A 23,212-nucleotide genomic window follows, 5' to 3' on the forward strand; every position below is an offset into this window, starting at 1 on the left:
AATCACACTGATAAGGAATGCTGGTATTCTTTTAACTGACGTGAACGATCACTTGTCACCATTTATTATTATCAGTGCTCCCTATCTTATGAACAAGTCAAATGATGTGATCAAATCTATAAAAAGGAGAATCTTTAGTAAAGAAAACAAAGAAATTTTTCTAAGGAGATTGTATGAAGTTCATTGGGGTCACCTAAGTTCCTTAATGGATGTGGATGAAAAGTTTGATAAATTTTTAAGTATCTTTTTGAAAATATTTGACGAATGCTTTCCTGTCACTGAAATTACACTGAACCTGAACTTGAACACAATTATGACATACACTTCACATTGCAGAGCACTAGTGAACACACAAATCAAAAAGTCCCTCGTGAACATATGATATCCACCTTTTCCCATTCTTATGTGAATAAAAATAGTTTCTGATTCTCTAGTCATTACTACAGCAACAACAGCCGCCAATGCAATCTACCACAGATGAGAGTTCAGTACAGTCAACAAGTTCAAAACTACCAAGTGAGTCTTTGTTTGGTAACAGTTGCACAGGCTTTATTTCATCTAAGATATAGAATTAGGGTTAATTTTGCAATAGGATTTTATGTTACCTGTAGGTTTAGGTTAGGTTATAGTGTTAAATCCAGTGGTGAAGTTACTTATTTGAATAGTATGTGAAATTTACATCAGGGCAATTGTCGCTGGAACAAATGTCATGGAACCCTTTGTTTCAATATACTCATTATATATTATTCAGTGTAAACTGTGTTATGACTTAGTATCATTGTTCTGGTAGAATAATTTGATTAGACATTTTACATTTATTTCCATTCATTTATTTAATTGAAATGGATAACGGTCTGGAACAGTAAGATCCTAATTAGACTTTTTACTTTTCTTTGTTCATCCACAGTTGGAAGTGGAAGGAAGGATAGAGAGTCACATAGTGCCCCTCTGCTAGGGATGTCAACTGCTGCAAGAGATGGACAAAGTTCTTCTGGATCACATCCAAAGAAACCATCAAGCTTACCTGAAGGTATGACATATGATACCAAGAGGTCAGGCCAAGAACCGGCCGTGGTCAAGGAGTTGAGTACTCGAGATCAGTCAACAGGTATTAAGAAGACATCAAGTGAAGCAGAGTTTGATGATAGAACAAGATTAGATGTACAAAAGCAGGAGAAAGGGAGTGGTGATGCAGTAAAAGAAGCTGTAATAGAAATTATCGATGATGATGATGAGGAGGAGGATGGAGATAAGGGGGACGATGCTGAAGTTGGAATGGATGTTGAACCATCGGATGACTGGCATCTACGGCTCTCACCTTCCCAAACGCAGACACAGACACAGTATAGCTTTGTTCATAGTAAAGATATCATGTCACAGAGGGATCGGTCCAAAACCAAGGATGTAGAAGAAAGGGATGTACCTCAGCAGCAAAAGTCTGTTCAAAGCGGTCGGAAAGGCACTGTTTCAAGGCAAGCTACACCATGGCATTCTACGCAAGCTGATGATGAAGACGATGAGGTTGCCATAGTGATACCAGAATCAGAAAAACAGGATGAGAACAAAGAAAATAAGAGCACTAAACAGAAATTCTCAGATCCTGATGACGGGGTAGAGAAGGGGATGAAAGAAGGATTAAGGAAAAACTCATCAGAATCTGGTGGAGGAATGGAAGATTCTGTTTTCTTAGAAGGCAATGCTCAGTTACCAAATGATGCAAGGTTAAGATTTGGTCAGCTTGGAGAGTCGGACAACCCTTCTCCAATAACAGGTTAGTTATTGATCTGCATAAAACATCCTTTTATCAATGGATGTTAGTTTTTCCCTCTGTTACTGTGACATTTGCTCTTTTGGCTATTGCTCCCCAACTAGTTTCTCTGAAAAAAAGATGAGGATTAGGGTTTTTTGTTCAGAATCATCTGATGATTAGGATTAAGGTTAAGGTAATGTTTGAAGCTCAGGTTTATGTTTGGCTTTAATAATGTGTGCAATTCCAGTAGGAGCAAATGTCATGGAACCAACCGTCCAAGATCTACTAATGGGCCATTCTTGGTCATGTGTGTGACTAAAATTATTAATTTGTTATAACTCTCAAAAGTTTATAGATTTAGCAATTCGATGTTTATATGACAGTTACATATACGGTCAACTATCATTTGGAAGTATTTCTTGGTGACAAACAATATGCATGTTCAAGGTCAGAGGTCAAAAGAAGTGGGTCACGCGTGTAACTTCAAAGTGTCACACATGTGACCCACATCGAATTGCTAGATCTATAAACTTTTGAAAATTATAACTAATTAAAGTTAAGATTTGTCATAATTTTGGTCACATAATAGCATAGAATGGCGCTGATAGGATGAACCAGATAATACATGTATTGATCTTCCTCTACAGGATAAAATTGACTTCATATTAGTTAATATTACTCGATTTGACCATAAAAAGTTACTGCTTACTTCAGTCTCAGCACCATGATTTAACATTAAGTTGTTGTTGTTTTTTATTGATGCATAGAAATATGGTATATGTGAAGAAAATCAGTTCCTGAAAATATAAAATAAAAGTTCTAAAATAAGATCTAAAATGATCACTCTCAAGGCTTTATTTGTTAGCTTAAATTAAATGATATTAGCACTTTTTACAATAACTGCTGTCACATACTCTACAGAGTTTTCATAAATGTTGTCATGTACTAGGTAAAGCATGTAAAGACCCATAATTTAATTGTTATGTGCTATGTACATTTATTATTAGAATCCATTGTAAGTTTACTTGAGACAGATTTGGGGTTCGTTTCATAAAGGACTTGCAACTGTTGTAACTTTGCCATTATGGCAACTACAGTGTACCATGGAAACCTTGATTATAATTGTCTGCTAAGCCCTGTTTCCATGGTAATTGCCATTATGGCAAAGTTACATCAGTTTTAAGACCTTTATGAAACGGGCCCAAGATCAAGAGAATTACCTAATGTATAATTTAGTGTCTACAGTAAGTTGAAAAATGTTCCAATAAGGCTAGGTTTTAATTTGAATGTATCCAAGGGTGTGACCTCTCAACTTTACCATGCTTGTTTTTGCTAGGTTTTAATTTGAGTGTTCCCAAGGATGGTGCAATGTTACGACCTTTAAGTAGTATGACCTCTCAACCTAGCAAGAGAGGTCAATGGACTGATGGTACACCCCGTCATAGTACTCCTAAAGCAGATGAGATAGAAGGGACCAATACAAAGAGAGAGGTCGCCTCCACACCAGACAAAGTAAGTTCATGGTTAGGTATTGAAGTTAAACTGACAAGTGTAAGAATTTGAAAGTCAAAAAGGGGGCCTAAGCTTTCGATCCTAGCAGAATCTTCGTCGGAGGCAAAGTGTAAGAATTCATAATTTATTTCTCTTGCATGTTACATGTTCGAGTAGTCACTGTGGTAATATATAATGATTTTGAATTTGTTGTCGGAAGCCGTCATTAGTATTGGAGCAGAACACCTGTTGCATCATCCACTTGAAATCAACTTTACTTTGATCACTGAGGGCTTTTTTAAGAAGAGTTATATGATTTTTCATTGAATGATATGTATGTATATTCAAGTGTAATCATGTAATAGTTTGTTTCTGTTTCTGTTATTGTAACCCATGTAGGAAATCAGCAGGACAGCTTTTTGCTTTTATAACGCCAAGCTGGTATACAGCAATTACATAGGAAACATTTTATTTCAGTTAATCAGGCATGGTGGCTGACCTTATACAGGACAGCAATTATCTTCGGGCCTTTTATCTAATTTGAGACAGTGGCAGAATGGGATTTGAACTCACAGCCTTGCGATCATGAGTACAATAGCTCTAACCACTATACCACATGACCTGTGTATAGTGAATGAATAATTCTAAGTCTTATGTGAATGGATGAATAACACCTGATATTAAATATATACTAACAAATTTTTGAATATTGGGAAACCTAAATAACATACTTGTCGATTTGTGCAAATTCTTTACTTTTCTCTTCTGGGTCAGCTAACAATAACAGCAACCCTGGTTTTTCACATTTTGCGGTTGATTGGATGAGGGCAACATAATATTTTTAGGCTTTTTCATCCTCATAACCTGAATTTACTTCTTATTTGCAGGAGAGCCCAAAGACAAGTAGCAAGTCTTCTAGTGCTCTTGTAGTCAGTGCAGTGATTGACATGGATTCAGCTGAGAGCAGTGAGATACCAGTCTTCAATCTAAGGAGTAAGTCATGTATGTACTTTGTATGATGGTATTAGTTTTGACAAAGTTTGTGATGAAATAAAATTTCCTTTTCTGACGTACAAAGGGGGGGATGGAGGGAGATATTTAATAAATGAGAGCAAAAGAAAAAAAAAACTATACCATAGGCTGCTCTACAAAATATTCTATTCATACAATGTAGCTGTGGATTTGAAGTACTCTTTCAAGGACAGGACTTTTAATGATGTATTTAACCTGCTAAAGGCTCCCAAATATCACTAAAAAGAGACTTACAAGCCTGTTATTTATCTTTCATTAGATCCTGCTGATTGTGATGAACTGCTAAAGGAAGTCAAGGAGAGCCCGAGTAAGAAACGTAAATCGGTTTTTAGCAGAGTGGTAGAAGCAACTAAGACTGCAAAGAGTAACACCAAATCAAGGAAACTGGCTGATCCTATTGACAAGTAAGGTTTGAAGCTCTTGTAAAAAAAAAAACAGTAACAAAGAAGAGATTAGCCTGTTGTCTACTGCTTGACAGGCAGTAACTACCATGAAGCCTACTTTGGTCTTTGTTTTTGTTTTGATGAACTAAACAATCAATACATTGGCTCTCTTGATCTGTCTTTATTCTGCCATAAATAAGATATACCGGTAGAGTCTTGAAATTTCCTAAGAAAGTTCAATTGAGGTAAAAGTATTTTTCCTCTAGTAACAGTTAATAGGGATTACCTGTCCAATTTGTTATTGAAATTTGAGTGGGGCATATCTGAATCACACAAGTGGGAACTTGAATACCTTTGAATTTACAAATGTTGTTCTTCTGACTGATAATACCTCGGTCACATTTGCTCTACGGCGGCCGTATGGTGAGTCCGAAACAGCCGTTTTATTCATTTTTATTCAGACCACCTATATTTAGCTGGTACAAAAAAAAATGTTAAAACGGCTGTTTTTGTAGAACAAATGTGACCGAGGTATAAAGTTCATCATCCACTTGATTTGCAGAGATCCTTTCTCATTATCAAAACCCAAAATCAAATTGATTCTTGGAAAGAAGAGGAACCAGCAGAGCCTAATCGCACAAGACGATCAGCCTCGGGTCACAAGAGAAGAGACCAGAAAGGAGGAAGAGATGGCTCTCGAGATCGAGCACGCTGATGAGGGTAAAACTTTGGATGTTGCAATGGACGATGATGATGACCCTGCAACGATTCCACTGGAATACCATCCTGATGATGAGGACCCAAAGGAGGATTGTCCTGATGTGGAGGTGGTGGAGGAATCAGGGATCTTGAAGACGAAGCAAGAGGAAACGCAGCGGTATGGAGGGAATGATGAACAGGAAGCTGACGTTGAGATGGATATTGATGCAGAGAGAGAGAAAATTGATGAAGATGTTGTTGAAGAAATAATGCAAGAAGGTGTATCTCCCAAGGAGCAACAGGTTGTTATTTCTCAGGAGAGAAGAAGAAGAGATCCTTATGAGTTTACAGAGTCACAGTCCAACAAGACTCCCACACCAATGAAGACTTGGGCTAGGAAAGAGGACACTGTGCCAAAAGAGCTTCCTTCAAGAAATCTTGATGAACGTAAGTTATTTCAATCACTTCAAGTTTCATCGGTACATATTGATTTGCTCAAACAAACACAGATAATCCATGAATATTGTTTGCCACTGTGGAATTACATTGAATTTTGTCCTACTTCATTTCATGATAATAAGTGGACCATTGTAGAACCAGCCTTTAACTTGAAACATTGAATGTTCTGTTGGTATCAACAGCGAAGCAATCTTATTCTGTTTCATAAAGTCAGGCATACATCAGGTATTTCTCAATCTCTTTGTCTCTATTTGCATGTCATCCCCTCTCTCTCTTTCACTTTCCATTTCCTAAACACCAGTATCATCTACCAAACAAGCAAGTGAGCAGCCATCAACTAGTGCAGTAACCCCAAAGAGTAAGAAAACTCCAAGGGGCAGTCGTCAGACCCGAAGTGCCAAGCGGAAGAGACCACAAGACCTCGTAGAGACTACGGAAGAAGAAAGAGAAAATGAAAACTCTAGACTAAATAGGACCAGAACATCCCCAAGGAAGGCAAGTTTTACTGTCCGTAAGGCCCCTAGGAAGAAAGGAAAAGGCCAGGAGAAACAAGTACACATTCCACAAATTGCTGAGGGTCCACCTGAGAAACCTCCAAATGTCACATCACCATCCATGACAGAGAGAGTAGTTCAGGATACGACGGCTCCAGAACAAATACCACAGGCTAGCCCAGCTTCTCTGGAACTCATACAGGCAAGCCTTCTTAATCATGCTATTGCTTACTTATATCTTCAGAAGTTACAACAAAATTAGGTTTAGATTTAGATTATATTTATTTATTTCCGTTCAACAAAATAAAATATAATCAAAGTAACAATACATATTAAAAATAAAACAGACAGTTCAATGACATTTGTGGGTGCGTCGTGGTCTAGTGGTTCTGACTCTTGCCTTTCAAACAGAGGGTCATGTGTTCAAATACTAGCCAGGAAGTAACTCCTCAAAACGCTATGCGCACCAGAGTTTAGCCGGGTAATATAGGAGCGCCTTGAACACCTAGCAAGGTGGATACGTGCGCTATACAAATCCTTTTATATTATTATTATTATAACAAATGTTGAAGATAAATTGACTGATTTGCCAAGAAAAGAAAAGCTTGTATAAACGGCAAGTCCCTTAACTTAGTTTCAATACTAATTAGCAAAACTGTATACTATAATTGAGACAGAGGGAGATGAGCTTAAAACAAGTAATCTACACAATAGTGAAATCTACACAAAAGTGATTTAAATAATAATTACCATGATAATAATGAGAGATTTAAAATTGTAATTATAAAATTACAATGAGGGGGGGAAAAAGAGGTAAAGGAGAGAGGGAGGGAGAGAAGGGTGGTGCAAGTAAAGCTGAAAATGAAAAGAGGAACATGGCAGGTGCACAGGTCATTACGCACTGTCGTGTCATTATTTGGAATATATGTAATATTTGACAAATTTATTGATAGTTAAAGGATAGATTTTAATACTTTTAGTTGGCTTGACTTGTTGGTATTGAGTATTGACAAATTAGCATCTTTTTAAGTTTGCGTTTGAAAGCGTTAATGCTTGGAGATTCTTTAAAGTTTTTGGGCAGGAAATTCCAATACACTGGTCGAAAAAGTACATACAGTGTACTAGTTAATACCAGAAGAGAGCTGACTTATAAATTCATTGTTATTCTTTATTGTAGATTCCAGGCCACTCCCCTCCTGCAAGACAACTTATACCTTGGAAGATTGTTCGCTATAAGAAAGTTAATATCACTCAACGGATCAAGGAGGTGATTGTGAATGGTGAATTGATAGAGAGTACTATCCTTGATCAGGTACTCATTCACATTTATTCTCATGTTTTTCTTGAAGAAACATATATAACTACATTCTTAATCAAAAGAACAGAAAGCTCAGAATAAGTTACATTTTGTTATGATCACCCAAAGTAGTTTGATATCAATTTGGAATTGACCTAAGGAACCATTAGTATTATGTTTTCATAATTTGATCTGAAAATATTCTTTGGGGAATTTTTTTTTTTTTAAACAATTTACCAGTTATGCCTTGTATCTTGTATTTTGAAGACAGGTATTTTTATAATCACATAATATATTATAATCATGATTTTTCTAGAAATTTAAAGATATTATTATAGCATTTTTGGTACAAAAAATAATATTGATTATAATTATTATTATCGTTTTTGTTGTTGCTGTATCTGTTTTGATTAATGTATGTATGAATTATAATCATAAAGCTTAAAATTGTGTTTCTACCCAATCATTCTTTTAGGCCAATTATTTAATTTATGAAATAACAGTTCACAAAATAGGGAGCGTGCTCTTGTTCTTTGTTGAAGTGTAAATAATTTTTTCTGGCAAGAAAGGCATAAGAGAGTTTGATTGTAATCATTCTATTTCCCCAAACTACAGGTTGTGAATGAAGAAATTGTTGAAAAGCTAGAACAAGAATTCAGGACACCATCACCTGCTCGTTCTTCAAAAACAAGTTCTGTAACATCTGGTTCCCTGGCTGATATCAGCTCTTTTGGTTCCAGGACGTCTTCTAGCATTGCGGGAAGCCTCCAGAAGACATCTAGCAATCTCAGCACTGGCATACAGAAAAGCATCAGTCTATCAAGTATCTCTGAAAGAAACAGTTCTCTGGATAAGACCATCAGTCTTCCAGGATCTGAGAAGACATCACCTAATGTTTCAGGTCATGAGCATTCTGCATCTGGAAGGCAATTGACATCTCCTGGTGGGGTTGTCCAACAAGCATTTCCTGTAAGAGGTATAAGACTGTCACCCATGGACAATGGACGGAGGTCTCTTTCAGGTGGGGCTGAGCATCTACAGGGCATCACAGAAGAATCTAGCAGGACTGGTCAAGCTAGGTCACCCGATGTGAGTCCATCAGCCTTGATGCTTTCTAATAGGAAACGAGGTAAAAGGGTGTCTTCCAAGGGCACTAGTAGTTCTTCAGTCTCTCCATCAAATGCAGAAGTCAGGATGGTATCTGATGAAAAAGATTGCGAGTTTGCAAAGCCTAAGAGAACCCCTAGTAGAAGGTCAGTGCCTAAGACTCCAGAACAAGCTGATCAAAGCACACGTGAACAATCTTCAAATGCCCAAATACATTCATCTCCTACTTTGAATGTCAGTGAGGGTTGGAATATTGAAGAAGTCAAGCAATCCTCAGAGGAATCGGAAGGAATACCTTGTGCACAACCAAGGAAAGTATTGGAAAGGATTTCTAGCGATGAAAAGAGTGATGGAGATGTTGGGAAACTATTGCAAATAGAGACTGCCACTGCTACTTCCACAACAGGAGAAAGTTTTGAAGACAAATTGGATGAACCTGGTCCATCCAATCGTGATTTATCATCTACCAGACCAGCCAGGGGAAAGAGGAGAGGAAAGACACAGAAAACTGCTCCTATCAAGCAGTCTTTGGATGATACTATTGTTGTACAAGATGGTGAGTATGATCATGCACTAGTTCATTCTCATACCAGCTATAAATGAGAGAGAAAGAGAACAAAATAGAAGAAGATATCATCAAAAAGTATGGAAAATGTCATTATCAAGAACTTATAAGGAACTACATTGCAATTAAAACTTGTTATATCACTTCAGAATTTGAGTTGAAGTGGTCATTTGAGTATATTTCATCATCTGCACTTGCAGCATAGGATTCTACACTATTACCTGCAATGATTAAAAATAAATGATGGATATGGGTTCATACTTGGGTAATTTGGATTGACTATTTGCATATTAAATTTCCTAAAATCTGTAGCAAACATTTTCAAAAATTTACAAACTTCTACTACATCAAACAGATTTTCTAAAGATCTATTTTGACGAAAAAAAATGTAATCAAATTTGTGTAAAAATCTGTGAGATTGAATGTTATTGTGAAGGTACATGTACCTGTTAATTGAAAGGTGTGCAATATAAAATTGTCCCTGGTATAAAAAAGATATATCCCTCCCCAAAGAGCCCAAATGCAGAAAGCCCTTTTTAAAAACACTTAATCTTTACTGTATCTTGTCAATCTCCTTATAAAGAGGAAGAAGGTGAGATTGATGTAATCCTGACTGAGCCTCCAATGGAGTCAAGGCAGCAAGTCAGTACATCAAGTGAGCCTACTACAGATTCAGCACAAGCTTTTCTTATACCTGGTGTTAGAGTCTTTACTCGTTGGTTGGATGGCTTCTATTACCCGGGTATCGTCAAATCAGAAGAAAAAAACAACAGGTGAATACATTTTTTTTGCAGTGATAATCCCAAGTGTTGCTTATGTGTTTGACATTCTGGTAGTGATGCCATTCCTGGATCAGCCTTGCATACCATCATCTTCACTGCATAAAAGATGAAATTTACATAAAACTAATATTTTCATATGCCTTGTGCATATTATTGATGATAATAATTTTATTAAAGGTATTTATATAAAGTGCAAATTAAGTTGTTTCTCTATACACTTTAAAATTGACACGATTACATGAATTATTCAAATTTTGAAAATAAGAATAGATTGATTTTATATCCAAATTATATTTATAGATATTACAATTAAAGGAACTTATTCTTGTGAAATGTTTAATCTCTTGTTCATGTGCGATGTGTATGATATTTACATTTTGTTGTAACAAAAGCATCTTGTTTGACAAAAAGCTATGTTGTAATTTTTTAATCAAGCTTAACCCTGTTTGTTAATATGATTTTAGATTGAAGATAGCCTTTGATGATGGTGATATGAGAAGTGTGAATAGCAAAGATGTTATCATCAAAGATTGGTTAGCGAGGGGACAAAGTGTCATGGCTGAATTACCAGAGGATCAATATAGCTACCCAGGTTAGTAAAACAAAAAAAGGAAGAAGTTAAAATTATATCATATCAATATATTTTTGTTCAAGAGTTCAAATTAAATCTTAGCTTGTGCTTAACTGATGGACAATGATCTGATTACAATAGACTTCCGGACCATGAGGTAAATGATAATAGGTAATATAGATCATTGTGTATCTGTAAAAATATTACACTAAAAAGTATAATTTAATTCATGTACCGTATGACTGGGCGTTGTGGCGTGCGCCTGTAATCCAAGCTGTGGGGAAGTTACAAATTGATGCAGAGGTTCGAGCCCTGGTCACGTCTTTCGGATGGTGACGTTAAAGGCCGGTCCCAGACGTAAATAATCATATCTGATTGATACACGTCTGACAAAACTCAAATACACACACTGCTGCTGCTGTTGCTGCTACATGTACTTCTGCTGCTACTACTACTACTACTACTACTTCTTCTACTACTTTTACTACTACTACTGCTACTACTACTACTACTACTACTACTACTATTACTCTACTACTACTACTTCATCCTCTTCTACTTCTGCTATTTTCTTCTGTTCTTCAGGAATTGTGATTGGTTATTATCGAGGTTCCACGCCTAAAGATGCTGGCTATTATATCGAGACTGATGGTGGAAAAACAGAAAAGTGAGCAATTGGCAATAATTCTAGTTTCTGTGTACTAACTACCTTGTATCTTAAACTTTTTTGTAAAAGTATAGTTATGATTTGGATACGCTTGAAAAAATGCCTGCAAGTCTTGAACAGGCCTACCCTAGATTTTGAACTTACCAAGCCAGACTGGGGGAATGAGGGAATTATAATTTTAATAGTCTGCATCAAATCATAGATAGGTAGGCCTACCTTTTTAATTGCTCTTTTATGTGCTTTAGCATGGAGAGCAACTGGGCCAAAGTCAGGATTCTTGATAAATGTAGCATTATGAATATCCAAAGCTTAGTTTTGACCATCCCTACAAAAAAAGTACAAGGTAACTGGCAAGCAAGCCTTTTGATATATTGACCTTGTTTCCCGTATGAAATTAAATTGCATTGACTGAAGTTGTATTGAATTTTTAATTGAAAGTGAAATATTTGAGATTTTGAATGTGAATTTGATTTGAACTGAATTGAATTGATTTGAATTGATTCAGGTATCCTAGAGAGAAGGTGATCTTGACTAAGGATCAAGCAAATCTCTTGTTGACATCGTGTCCTAGCAGTAGTTCTGGAATCTCAGACATCACACTTGGTAAGTCTTCTTGAACCTTTCCTTTGTTACCTTGTGTGTTCCTTTACTCCAGCAAATCTTATGCAAGAACTTCTCTTGTAATTTACTCATGAACATTATCACTTCTCTTCATCCTCCATCGTAGCGCAGTTTAGTACCTACATGTATGATATTCGACAACATAAGATTTATTTTTAACATGGGCCCACCATTAACAGTGAGTCTACGTCATCTTCATGTGTAACAATAACATGTTTACTAGGGCTTTCCTCGATTAGTAGTCACTATTTAGTTTGCTCCAATTTCTAAAATACTATATATTATGTTACAATGATAATGATTGCATATAAATATGTCTGTGAAATATGTTGTATGAATACAACTTAATTCAATTAGATTTAAAGTTATGTAATCATCATGGAGTGAAATTTGAGAGGTCCAGAGAAGACGATTTCATGAGGCAGGTAATAAAACAAATCACAAATTATTAGAAACTTCACAAATCCTTGAAACTGATTGGCTGATAGCAAATTTGTCAGTAAATTTCTTCAGAAGGTACTTGCTGAAATCTTTCCATGTTGATGATATTCATTCTGAATGCAGAAAACTTAGTGGATGGTCCTCGTCATCGAAGCAGACTTCGTGCTCCTGATGGTGATGTTGTCGTGAGAACACCTAGTAAAGTAGTTGGTCGAACTCCAAAGCGTCTTCCATCCCCTGCTATCACTCGGTCAGGAGGAAAAAGAAAAGCTGATGACAAACAATTAATAGAGGGCGCTGTCTCACCAAAGAAGAAAGCCAAACAACTAGCTACAAGGCTGCTTACAACGGGTAACCTTAATTCATTGTTTTCTCTTTTGATAGCTATGTTGACCATGCAGAGGTCAAAGTTGTCTGAATAGCAAAACAAATAGCCAATGAGAAATGTAAAGAAAATTTAAAGTGCGTACAAACCAGCAGCCTTAATAGCCTCACATCCAGTCCTCAATTACTAAAATCTGGCCAAGTTCATTGCCCATAATGCACCATTCTGAGTTGTAAAGTCTTGTAATATAGGCCTGATTGAATGATAACACTAATTTAGTATGAAATACGTTCATATCATGAGGTATATTACCAAATAGCAAAACATTTACCTTTCCTGTCAATGCAAGTTTCCTTACACAATTAAAATTATAGGCTAATTTATCCCCTGTCTTATTAAAAGTTATCTCAAATGGTGTAATCTAAGACTAGATATTTATAACACACAATCAATGAGAGACAATACTCAATATTTGTCAGTTTCATTCCCCTTTAAATCCAATGAAATTCAAGTTTATTTCTACATTCTGATAAAAAAAATTGATTTGATTTATTTTATATCCACATTTCAAAACAAAAACAAAAACAAAGTATATACAAGTATAATAATTTTTTTTTTTCAATATTACATAATAGGCAAATATTTTTTTAAACATAATGAATAATGTACATAAATCATTATAAAATATCAACTGTACTGTGAAAATTATTTCTATATATACATTTTCTTTAATTACTGAACATATATATATAGAAATGTGGGAGACCTCCATCTTAAGCTTGCAGCTTGAAAGTGATGGAGGCCTCGAAAGGAAAGGGGATAGAAAACCAGACTGTATAGTGCAATAAAATAGACTTATCTTTTATTGCACAAAATAATAGGAATATATCAAAAGTGAATAGGGAAGGGAAATTTGATTGAGAGATGCTTGTCAAAAAATTGACAAGCTAGAATTACAATTTCAGTTCAATACACATGATAGTAGTGGTACAAAGCAAAGACAAAAGTGAAATGTTTCTTTAGTACTGCAAGAAATCAAAATTCCTCATTAATTTACTCTTGTTTGAATTATTATAAAAAAATGATTAAAGTATTTATTGCATATCCCAATTCTGTATTATGGAGTGATTAATATATTATATTATCTACAATGGAATATTTTAATCATAAAAATCTATTAACTTGATTTTCTTGCCCTCTGTCGCAGTTGTATCCAGTCCAGATCTCAGTAAGCAAGGGATTGGAGTTCGACGATCACCTCGTAAGCAGACCCCCTCCACATCAACGACCAGCAGTCCGGCAAAGAGCCTCACTTCAGCCGCTGCTACTCCTTCCACACCTAGGACCATGGAGATGGTATTAGGTCCATTGCCAAACAACAAGACATTATTCAAGGGCATGGCTTTTTTATTGACCCAGGGAGAGGTCAAGAAAAGGTCAAAGGTTGATACAAGTACCAGTGACAGCGAGGGTGATGGTGAGTTATCTATCCTTTTCAGGCCGTAACAACTAGATTGAATTTCACAATCGCAATTACAGTCTTGCTTTGTTACCATTTTTCTAAAGGGCTTCCAAATAAAATGCTACCCCCTGTCTAATAAAGCACTAATGAAACCATGATTAATCCACTGCTGAGCATACTCAGCAGATAAGCCATTTTTTAGTTCTTTTGAAAACAGCTACAAACTCGCAAAATAAGAAGCAATATGATACAGAGCATGAAATATCAAAGGTCATGACCCTGTAACCTTTGACCCTAACCAGTGTATAGTATGGTTTGTATGATTTGAGGAACATGTCTTCTTATTCACTAGATACAATTCATAAGTGTCTTTGTATTGATTCAGCTTCCCTAACATGAATAATTTTTCAACACCAGTGTGTTAGCTCAGTTGGTATAGAGTGCCTGCCTCACAACTGGGTGGTGGGGAGTTCAAACCTGGCCAGGTTAGACAAAATAATAAGACCTTAAAAGATGGGAGTTGCTGCTACCTGTTGCTTGCAACAATTTAATGGATAAAGCAACGTCAGTCTGATGCTGTTCAGTGGCTACTAGACCCATAATCAATTGGGCAAAATGAATTATTTTGAGGATGTCTATTACTTATTTCTATTTCAAACAATAGTCAGAAAATCATCATCCATGAACAACTTCGAATCAAAACTCAAAAAGCATCTATTTCATTAATATCATGCATTTTAGGAGTCTTACATAGCGCAGAAGAATAGCGCAGAATAGCGCAGAATAATATATTATATAGTAAATAGTTTCTGCACTCAATAAATTTATATATTATCGTTATTATGATCATTATTACTTTCAAATTTTAATCATGTCTTTGTTTTTCAGATGATCCTGATGATGTTCCTTTTAATAAAGACTATTCCAGAAGACAGATAGAAGCAGGAGGAGGAGTTGTCTTTAAAGACATTGAAAAATCACAGGTAAGATGATTACATTTATCATTAGTGGTGCTGTTTATTGAATGTGACCCCAACCTTGAAACACCAACATGCTTGATATGTCATTAAGAATAGGTGGCATGACATTTGTGGGTGCGTCCTGGTCTAGTGGTTCTGACTCTTGCCTTCGAAACAGAGGGTCATGGGTTCGAATCCCAGCCATGGCATGTTTTCCTTCGCAAAAATTTATCCACACTGTGCTGCACTCGACCCAGGTGAGGTGAATGGGTACCCGGCAGGAGTAATTCCTTGCATGCACTGAGCGCCGGTGATGGTAGCTCGAGCTAAAGCTGGGGTAATAATAGCAGCGCTTTGTATCCTCAGGCAAAAAGCGCTTTATAAATCCAGCTATTATTATTATTATTTGCTCATGCGACATTTGCTCCTGTCTTAATATCTCAGAGGGCATAGGGATAGTTAGGATTATAATAGAGTTTTGGGTTTATAATAATGTAAAGATAATGATTAGGGTTTACTTAGTATGGGAGGTTAGGTTTTATGTTTGGCATAATGTGCAGATTTTCCATCAGAGCAATTGTTGCTGGAGAAAATGTTCATGGTACCTAAGAAAAAATCAAATAAATGCTATTTGTTCAACTGATCTATGCGCTTTTCATATAGCTCTTCATTAATCAGTAGACTATAACAATTGTAAATGTCTTTAGATTTCTCTCAATTGATTTCATTGAACGAAATTAAACCACAAAAAAAAGGAATAAAATGTGTCCTCCCTGTGACCATGTATATAAGCAATGCATTGATATTTTATATACTGCATGTAAATTGGAATTACTTTATACCGTAAGTCACTCTAGACTCCTTTTGAAACCACTCCTGTATTGTTTATCTTGATTCAGTATTATAAACTTGTAATGTAAACAAGAAGTAATATATACATTTTTTTCTGTTCTAATTCTGATTTTACTGTATAGTTTTATTATTGCTGTCTCATTTTACTCACAAAAATTGGTATTTTCATTTAGTTTCCTTTTTTCGGGGAGGGGAACTTTTATTTTAGTTCAATTATCTATCAATTCATTTTCATATATTAACATATCTCAATTTTTTGCTCTATAATTTGTGGGGAGAAAATATAGTACTATTATGATAATCATGCAAGTATTGTTTATTTTTGTTCCTTGAATTGGCATCGGTCTATCATGTTCTCAGATATATTTATTTGATTTTTTGTTCACAGAGAACAGAGTACAAGCTGTTTGTGATAGCTAATACCTACTGTCGAACCATGAAGTATATGTACGCTCTGGCTGCTAACATTCCATGTATCTCAAACCTATGGATCAGAGATTGCTCAAGGATGGTAAGATATATGACTGAAAGAGATTATAAGATTCTAGGGTCAAGCTTTTTAACAAGAGCACTCTGAGTACTTGAAGGATAGTTTTAAATGTGATTTCATGCCTGATTTTGAGGTAGCTTGATTTCCATTGCAGCCACAGAAATCATTCTTACCCTCACTCCATTAAACACTACACTGCAGCCTCCTTCAATCTCACACTTTTACTCTCATCCATCATCTGTTTCTTTAATGTCATCTTTGAAATATTCTCAGAAATTATTTTTTTTCATTTATTCAGCTTGAGACCAAGCTGAATATTAAGGTAAAACATGAGTAGACTTTATAAGAAAATGAATATGGAAGATTCTAGCACAAATAATCAACTTTGTTTTTGTCTCTGTCGAACGGGAGTGCCTGAATTCACTTCACCATTGGGTCATCTCCCTCAAACACCATGTCTCACTCGCATAAGTGTACATCAATAATGACATTACACAACGCAATTCATATCATCTGAATATTCAAAGTGTTATTATTTATGTGTTTTATTTTCCAGAATAAACTTCAGAGTCACAAAGCATACAGGTTACAAGCAGGAGAGTCTGTGGATGGTGATGTCATTGAATGGTAAGTGTTTATCTCCGATGGATGGAAATTGATAGAAGAATTAAATTCAAACATTGAACAAAAATCATAACTTTTTTTATCAATAATCCACTTACTATGATGCTGATTGATAAAGCCGGTCTTAGTTAATGCATGATTTTCAGAACGACTGGTGATCTGTTCTTGGAAACCCAATCTTAATCAATCATGTTGATTCTCATCAGTTAAAGTTAGGAAAAATACAATCTTTGTATTTAATTTCTTGGCTATTAATAACCATCTGAATGCAAAGTGTATTTCATTTAAAAAAAAATTATTAGGGTTAAAGGAAATCCACATCCACTATGATGAAAAAGGACAAATTTGGGCTATCTCATTAAAAGCACAAGAAAAGATCACCACTCAAGCATAAAGATGCATGTAAATTTTTAACAAACGCCCAACCGTTTTGTCTTATTTTATAGGAAACCAAACCGAATGATCCTGTCTGGCTTGAAAGTATTGGTTCTATCTAGTCATTATGGAGTGGAATCAACATGGCGGAGTATTCTCATGGCTGCTGGGTGTCATATTGTAGCTAGATTCCCAAACATCAATCAACTCAATAGAGGAGGTGAGACTTTTATATGATGATATGCTTGCTGGCTGTCTTATTTTTTTACTTGAATTTTTTATTTAGCTTTTTCTTCTACAACTAGAATTGCAGGGTGAACTGCAGGAGAACGGGTAATATATTAAATTGCTTAGGCACATGTCACTTCAATATGAATAAACATGTATCATTTTTGTGTAGCCTGCATAGCAGAGTGAGACTATAGGCGCATTGAAATCTTCTTAACCTAGGTTAAGTTTTTGAAATGTCATCATAAACCAAGTTCATGAAACTTGGACATAAGGGTATTCAAGTATTACTAAACATCCTGCCTGAGTTTCAGGTCACATGACCAAGGTCAAAGGTCATTTAGGGTCAATGAACTTAGACCATGTTTGGGGAATTGATATCAAAATCTTAACCTAGGTTAAATTTTTAAAATTTCATCATAAGTATATGGACCTAATTCATGAAACTTATAAGGGTAATGGTGTATCATTTAAGATCCTGTCTGAGTTTCAGGTCACATGACCAAGGTCAAAGGTCATTTACGGTTAACAAACTTTGGCCATTTTGGAGGAACTTGTGGAATTGTCATCATAATTTTGACATTTTATGGATCTAGTTCATGAAACTTAGACGTAAGAGCAATCAAGTATCCCTGAAAATCCTGTGCAAAATTTTCAGGTCATATGACCAAGGTCAAAGGTCATTTAGGTCAATGAACTCTGGCCATGTTGGGGGTATTTGTTGAATTGGCATCATAACTTTGAAAGTTTATGGATCTAGTTCAAAGTTTATGGATCTAGTTCATGGAACATAGACATAAGGGTACGATTGTTTTGCACACATCTTAGATCACATGGTGATGGTCAAATGTCATTTTGGGTCAATGGACATAGTATTTTATTATCATATGAATTTGTTCTTTTGTGAATAATTATTCAATAGCTGTTTTCAAAGTCAGCTCTGCTGCTATATCGAACCGTGTAATGCAGGCGAGACTGCCAGAGGTATTCCACTTGTACAAACTTGCTGTTACACCATGGTTTGATAAAGTAACTATCAATATAAGTGTTCAAGAGGAGTGTAGTGATATTACAAAGAAGAAGGTGCTAATAATCATCAAATGTTTATACATTCAGTCGATGAATAAGAAATACAACTTTGTGTTTGAAAAATTTCAAAAATTGGAATGAGAAAGTCTCGTTCAGGCGAATTCCGATGTTGGGCATTGATAATCGTACCCTTGATTAACACTGTTTATACATTATCTGCATTGTTTATTCCCATGATGCTTCAGGTGTACCATTTGACTGTAACGTGATGGTGACTGATCCTTCTTGCCCTCGTCATATTCTACACAGAGCTCAACAGCTAGACATGCCTATCGTATCAGCAGAATGGGTCATGCAATCTCTTATTAACGGTGTAAGGATGCCGTATGATTCACATTTCAAGTTTGCATGGGATTATAGAGAGAAAGTCAAGTAGTATTTATTCCCTGTCTGGCAGTATTTATTAACCTGTTTTCTCACTACAGGGATCACCTGGTTCCTCTCTGCAATGGTTAATGTACATGTTTGTCCAACATTAATGTAACAAAGAAGATTTAACAAAGTGAATATCATGAAAATTACTATGGTCATAAAGTCATTGGACAGAGAACTGATTAGGTACCTGTTGTTTTAAAAAGCTAGAATCTGAATGAAAAATAAAGGAGTTGGACAAATTCAATCTGAAGGCAGGTCATTGACTCCACAAAATAAATGCAAAGCTCATATGAAGAAAGCACAGGAGTTTTGTCAACAGAAATTTATTGTGTGTGAAGCTGGTTATTGCGAGTTCAGTTAGTCTGAACATTGTGTGAAAGCGGGGTCGAATGTACATTTATAAAGTGCTAATTGAGAAAAAGGTCTTACACTGAAATACATTGATATGGTAGAAAGATTTTTTTTTGTCTTGGTTACCATTGAATAATGTGTGTAAGTGTAACTATTGAGATGTAAACCTTTTAGGATGACTTTGATATGAATGTTATATATAAACCATACTGAGATGCATGCTTAGTGGTAAAGGTTTGAGAGATATGCATACAAACTTCCTCATGTCAAATTGTCTTGCCAATAAAGGACAAGTCCATTTCAACATCAGGATGGTTTGGATCAATTTAAATTAATTGTACAAACATGACAGTAACAAATTATTTTTAAAAATATTTCAAGTAAGAGAGTAATGAATTTTTAAAGTTATCCATGGTTAGATTTCATGAGGAAATGCTGTGCATAACTCTAGGTGGTATGCAAGAAATAATGACAACATACTCTTAAGGGTTCTTAGTAATTAATGGTATGAAATTTATCATCATAAATCTGATTTGAAGAAGTCTTCATCTTTATTGATATTCCTGTTTTATGAAATAGAGAGAGTTTTTCATGAAGCACCTTGTCAGTGATTTTCATTGACTGTTGTTATGAGCCAATCAGATGCAAGGATTTCAGTAGCTTATAACAAATAGTCAATGATATCACTGGCTTTTTGTGTACTTTAAATGCCTCCCTAGTGTTGTTGGACTTTGCCTTTAAATAATGAATTATAGTAATGTAATATTGTCACTTAGTGGCAAAGGTTGGTTTGTTTATATTTAGAGAGAAAAAAAATTGAAATATTTCGCTGATCATGTGTGGTATTTAAGTGATATACATACCAAAATTCATAACCCTGCACTATGTTTAACTAAATTCAATATAAAAATGTAACAGAAAATATTCTTTTACTCATATAGAAAACGAGTTTTATTTGAAATTATATTCAATATTTGAAGAAATTAGATCATTCCAGTAACATTCCAAAACAAATCTACTTCATTGCTTCGAACATGAGTATGTGTCATGTAAACATTATAATGGACTTGATGAATATGTTTCATTGTATGTTTTGTAATTACTGTAGGAATGAATTTATGAGATTCAATGGTAGATGATTGAATGATGTGATTAAAGTGAGTTTTTTGTTATACCGGTAATCAGTTGCATGTATCCCTACATTTTTCAGCACCAAGGTAGCTGGTTAGAAATAAACACTGAGAAAGATTGTTTTATAGATGTCTCACATGTATGTATGCACAATACACAGTGACATGTAGAGTTGTCAGCTATAATTTAAAGTAAAGCCTCTACTGTGTGGTAAACAAGAAAAAAATAACAGAAATAAGAAATTCAACACAGAAACTGTACAGTAATTATGTAATGCTCCACATTAATAACTGTAACATAAATGGTCCAATAATAAACAAATGTCTCAATGTACAAAATCATTCTTTGAATAGAAAAATACCATTTTACCAAAAATGATGAGAATAAATTTGATCACCCAGACCAATCTCTCACTGGCCCATCTTTCTCACTATCATGATGGTATATATATACTTGTGTTTATGGGAATGTAAGGTTTTGGAATGGATATTCCTTTGACAGTGTAGCATCTTGACAGTGTTTTTCACTGACAAATTTGCTCTGATGCAAGTATTTCATTAAGTCAGTTAAAATCTCTTTTTGTTTCATGAAATGATTTAACTGCAGAAAGAAGTGGCTGCACTATTTCACTTGGCAGCTTGATATCACCATATTAATGTTATGAGGATATTTTCAGGTATCTTGTGTGAAATAAATTAGTTCAGAACAGACACAAAATTAGCCGCACTGTGAAACAAAATGAAAATGTCTGACCAGGGTATAATGAAATATGAATGTCAGTAGAATGAAAAGATAGTTTAGAGATATGGATTTAACAAACTAATCCCCAATACATGAATATTATGAAAGTTGTCTGTATGATGATAGTCTTTTGGGCTAGTCCAGCGTTCATTGCTATATATTTTTCTGTGGAGGTTTATATGTGACCGCCCAGTCAGTAAAAATTTGTTTCAATGTTTTAATTGGTGGGGGGGGGGTACTGTTATGGGATGGTTGTTGGTTTTTTTTTTGGAAAAGCAGATAATAGGTTTTGAACTGATAATTGAGTGAAATCCATATAGCTAGTAATTAAATGTAAAGCTATTACAAGAAGAGATTCATAAAACAAACATAGGTTGTAAATTTCAAGGGCTCATTTATGTAGTTAAAGCATGTCTTGTATTCTGGCTTTGGTTAAATCTTATGACCTCCTTTGTTTACTTGAGACAAAGAAACACCTCCTTGGGCCCGTTTCATAAAGAGTCACAACTGTTGTAACTTTGCCAATATGGTAACAGGGCTCATCAGCCAATCAAAATCAAGGTCACCATGGGAGTCGCCTTAATGGCAAAGTTACAACAGTTGTAACTCTTTATGAAACAGGCCCCTTATTGACTAAAAAATATTATTCTTGAATTTGAAGTGATTATTTTAACATGTGGCAGCAGAAATTGTTGTTTGAGTTATTGAGCTGGATGGTGACATTCACATTAAACAATTATCCTAGCATGGCATGAGAATAAATCAATGGTTTCAAAAATATCAGTTTCATCAAGAGTACTTTTGACATAACTGATATACCAGATATAAGAAAAATATATTATATATATCATTTGCACTTATATAGGGTAACATTCGATCAATTTCACCTGCTTTTCATATTTCAACATTTTTTAAGGATTTCACCCAAACTTGTATACTCCTCTCTTCTCTCATCCACCTCTTTTTTTCTCTTTCATTTTCATTTCTTTTCATTTTATTCCAATAATTCCTTTCAAGATGAATCATAAACCTCTATGTATGCAAACTTGTTGCAAATTATTAAAACACTCATACCCAATGGTGTGATGTAATGTTTTCTCAATTTTCTATTGTAAAATTATGCTAATATTTGTAAGGTTTTTTCTGCTTGTTTTGTATGTAGCTGTAGTGGTTCTGATTTTGTTATATCTTTGATCTTGTATTTTGCCATTTGCAGCTTTTTTATTCCCTGTAAGAGTGCCAAGCTTTACCATCGAGTGCCTTCCATTATTTGCTTACTTTTAAATTTTACAAGAATTTATATGCACAAAATTAAAATAATTTATGAGAGTATCCATATGAGCATCATTTCCTTTCTGCCTTCGTGTGTCCAGTATAGTTCAAGGGAGCATTTATGAATCAACTTGAGGTTTTACTGAATGATGTGCTCACAGCCATTCAGATGCAAGGATATTAATACACTACTCAAAAAAAGTTAAGGACCACTTTTTAATGTGTGTATACAATTTTCAAACCGGGTGTTGTATTTCTAGAAATACCCGAATATGGCTGTCTTGAATCTCCTCAAACACCCTGTAACAATTTCACACATGGGTGGTTTCAGTTGTTGCATGATGTCTCTCGCATTATTGCATATCCTGAAAAGTGGGCCCATTGTGAAGTGGTACAAATGTGGATTCAAATGCATTTTCTGTCTTTAGTCTCTACAATCAACAAATTGCTGACAACAGCAATGCCAAGATACAGCTGTCCAGGATGCCATCAAACACAATGAAATCAATTTCACACATGCAGTTCTTTCATGTCTCTTGCATCATTGCAATGTGCCCGTACAAAAGTGGCTTCCAAAGC

The 23,212-nt window shown here is 35.2% G+C and overlaps 1 protein-coding gene across 2 annotated transcripts in view; it reads left to right on the top strand.

Moving 5' to 3' along the window:
* The window catches only part of LOC129262594 (uncharacterized), a 43,870-nt gene extending 21,177 nt beyond the window's left edge, over window positions 1-22,693 (top strand). For both annotated transcript variants that reach the window (XM_054900732.2, XM_064099599.1), the window contains exons 11-30: window positions 435-516; window positions 908-1,771; window positions 3,087-3,262; window positions 4,129-4,234; window positions 4,533-4,677; window positions 5,219-5,802; window positions 6,116-6,510; window positions 7,486-7,620; window positions 8,221-9,268; window positions 9,861-10,050; window positions 10,524-10,651; window positions 11,216-11,297; window positions 11,803-11,900; window positions 12,483-12,710; window positions 13,892-14,161; window positions 15,035-15,129; window positions 16,346-16,468; window positions 17,004-17,074; window positions 17,518-17,666; window positions 18,949-22,693. In XM_054900732.2, coding sequence (XP_054756707.2) covers window positions 435-516; window positions 908-1,771; window positions 3,087-3,262; window positions 4,129-4,234; window positions 4,533-4,677; window positions 5,219-5,802; window positions 6,116-6,510; window positions 7,486-7,620; window positions 8,221-9,268; window positions 9,861-10,050; window positions 10,524-10,651; window positions 11,216-11,297; window positions 11,803-11,900; window positions 12,483-12,710; window positions 13,892-14,161; window positions 15,035-15,129; window positions 16,346-16,468; window positions 17,004-17,074; window positions 17,518-17,666; window positions 18,949-19,139 — 5,160 coding nt within the window. In that variant the 3' untranslated portion in view covers window positions 19,140-22,693. The remainder of the gene's footprint in view (window positions 1-434; window positions 517-907; window positions 1,772-3,086; window positions 3,263-4,128; window positions 4,235-4,532; window positions 4,678-5,218; window positions 5,803-6,115; window positions 6,511-7,485; window positions 7,621-8,220; window positions 9,269-9,860; window positions 10,051-10,523; window positions 10,652-11,215; window positions 11,298-11,802; window positions 11,901-12,482; window positions 12,711-13,891; window positions 14,162-15,034; window positions 15,130-16,345; window positions 16,469-17,003; window positions 17,075-17,517; window positions 17,667-18,948) is intronic.
* Window positions 22,694-23,212: the final 519 nt, after the last annotated feature.

This window comes from Lytechinus pictus, chromosome 5, assembly GCF_037042905.1.
Source record: "Lytechinus pictus isolate F3 Inbred chromosome 5, Lp3.0, whole genome shotgun sequence".
Lineage (NCBI taxonomy): Eukaryota > Metazoa > Echinodermata > Echinoidea > Temnopleuroida > Toxopneustidae > Lytechinus > Lytechinus pictus.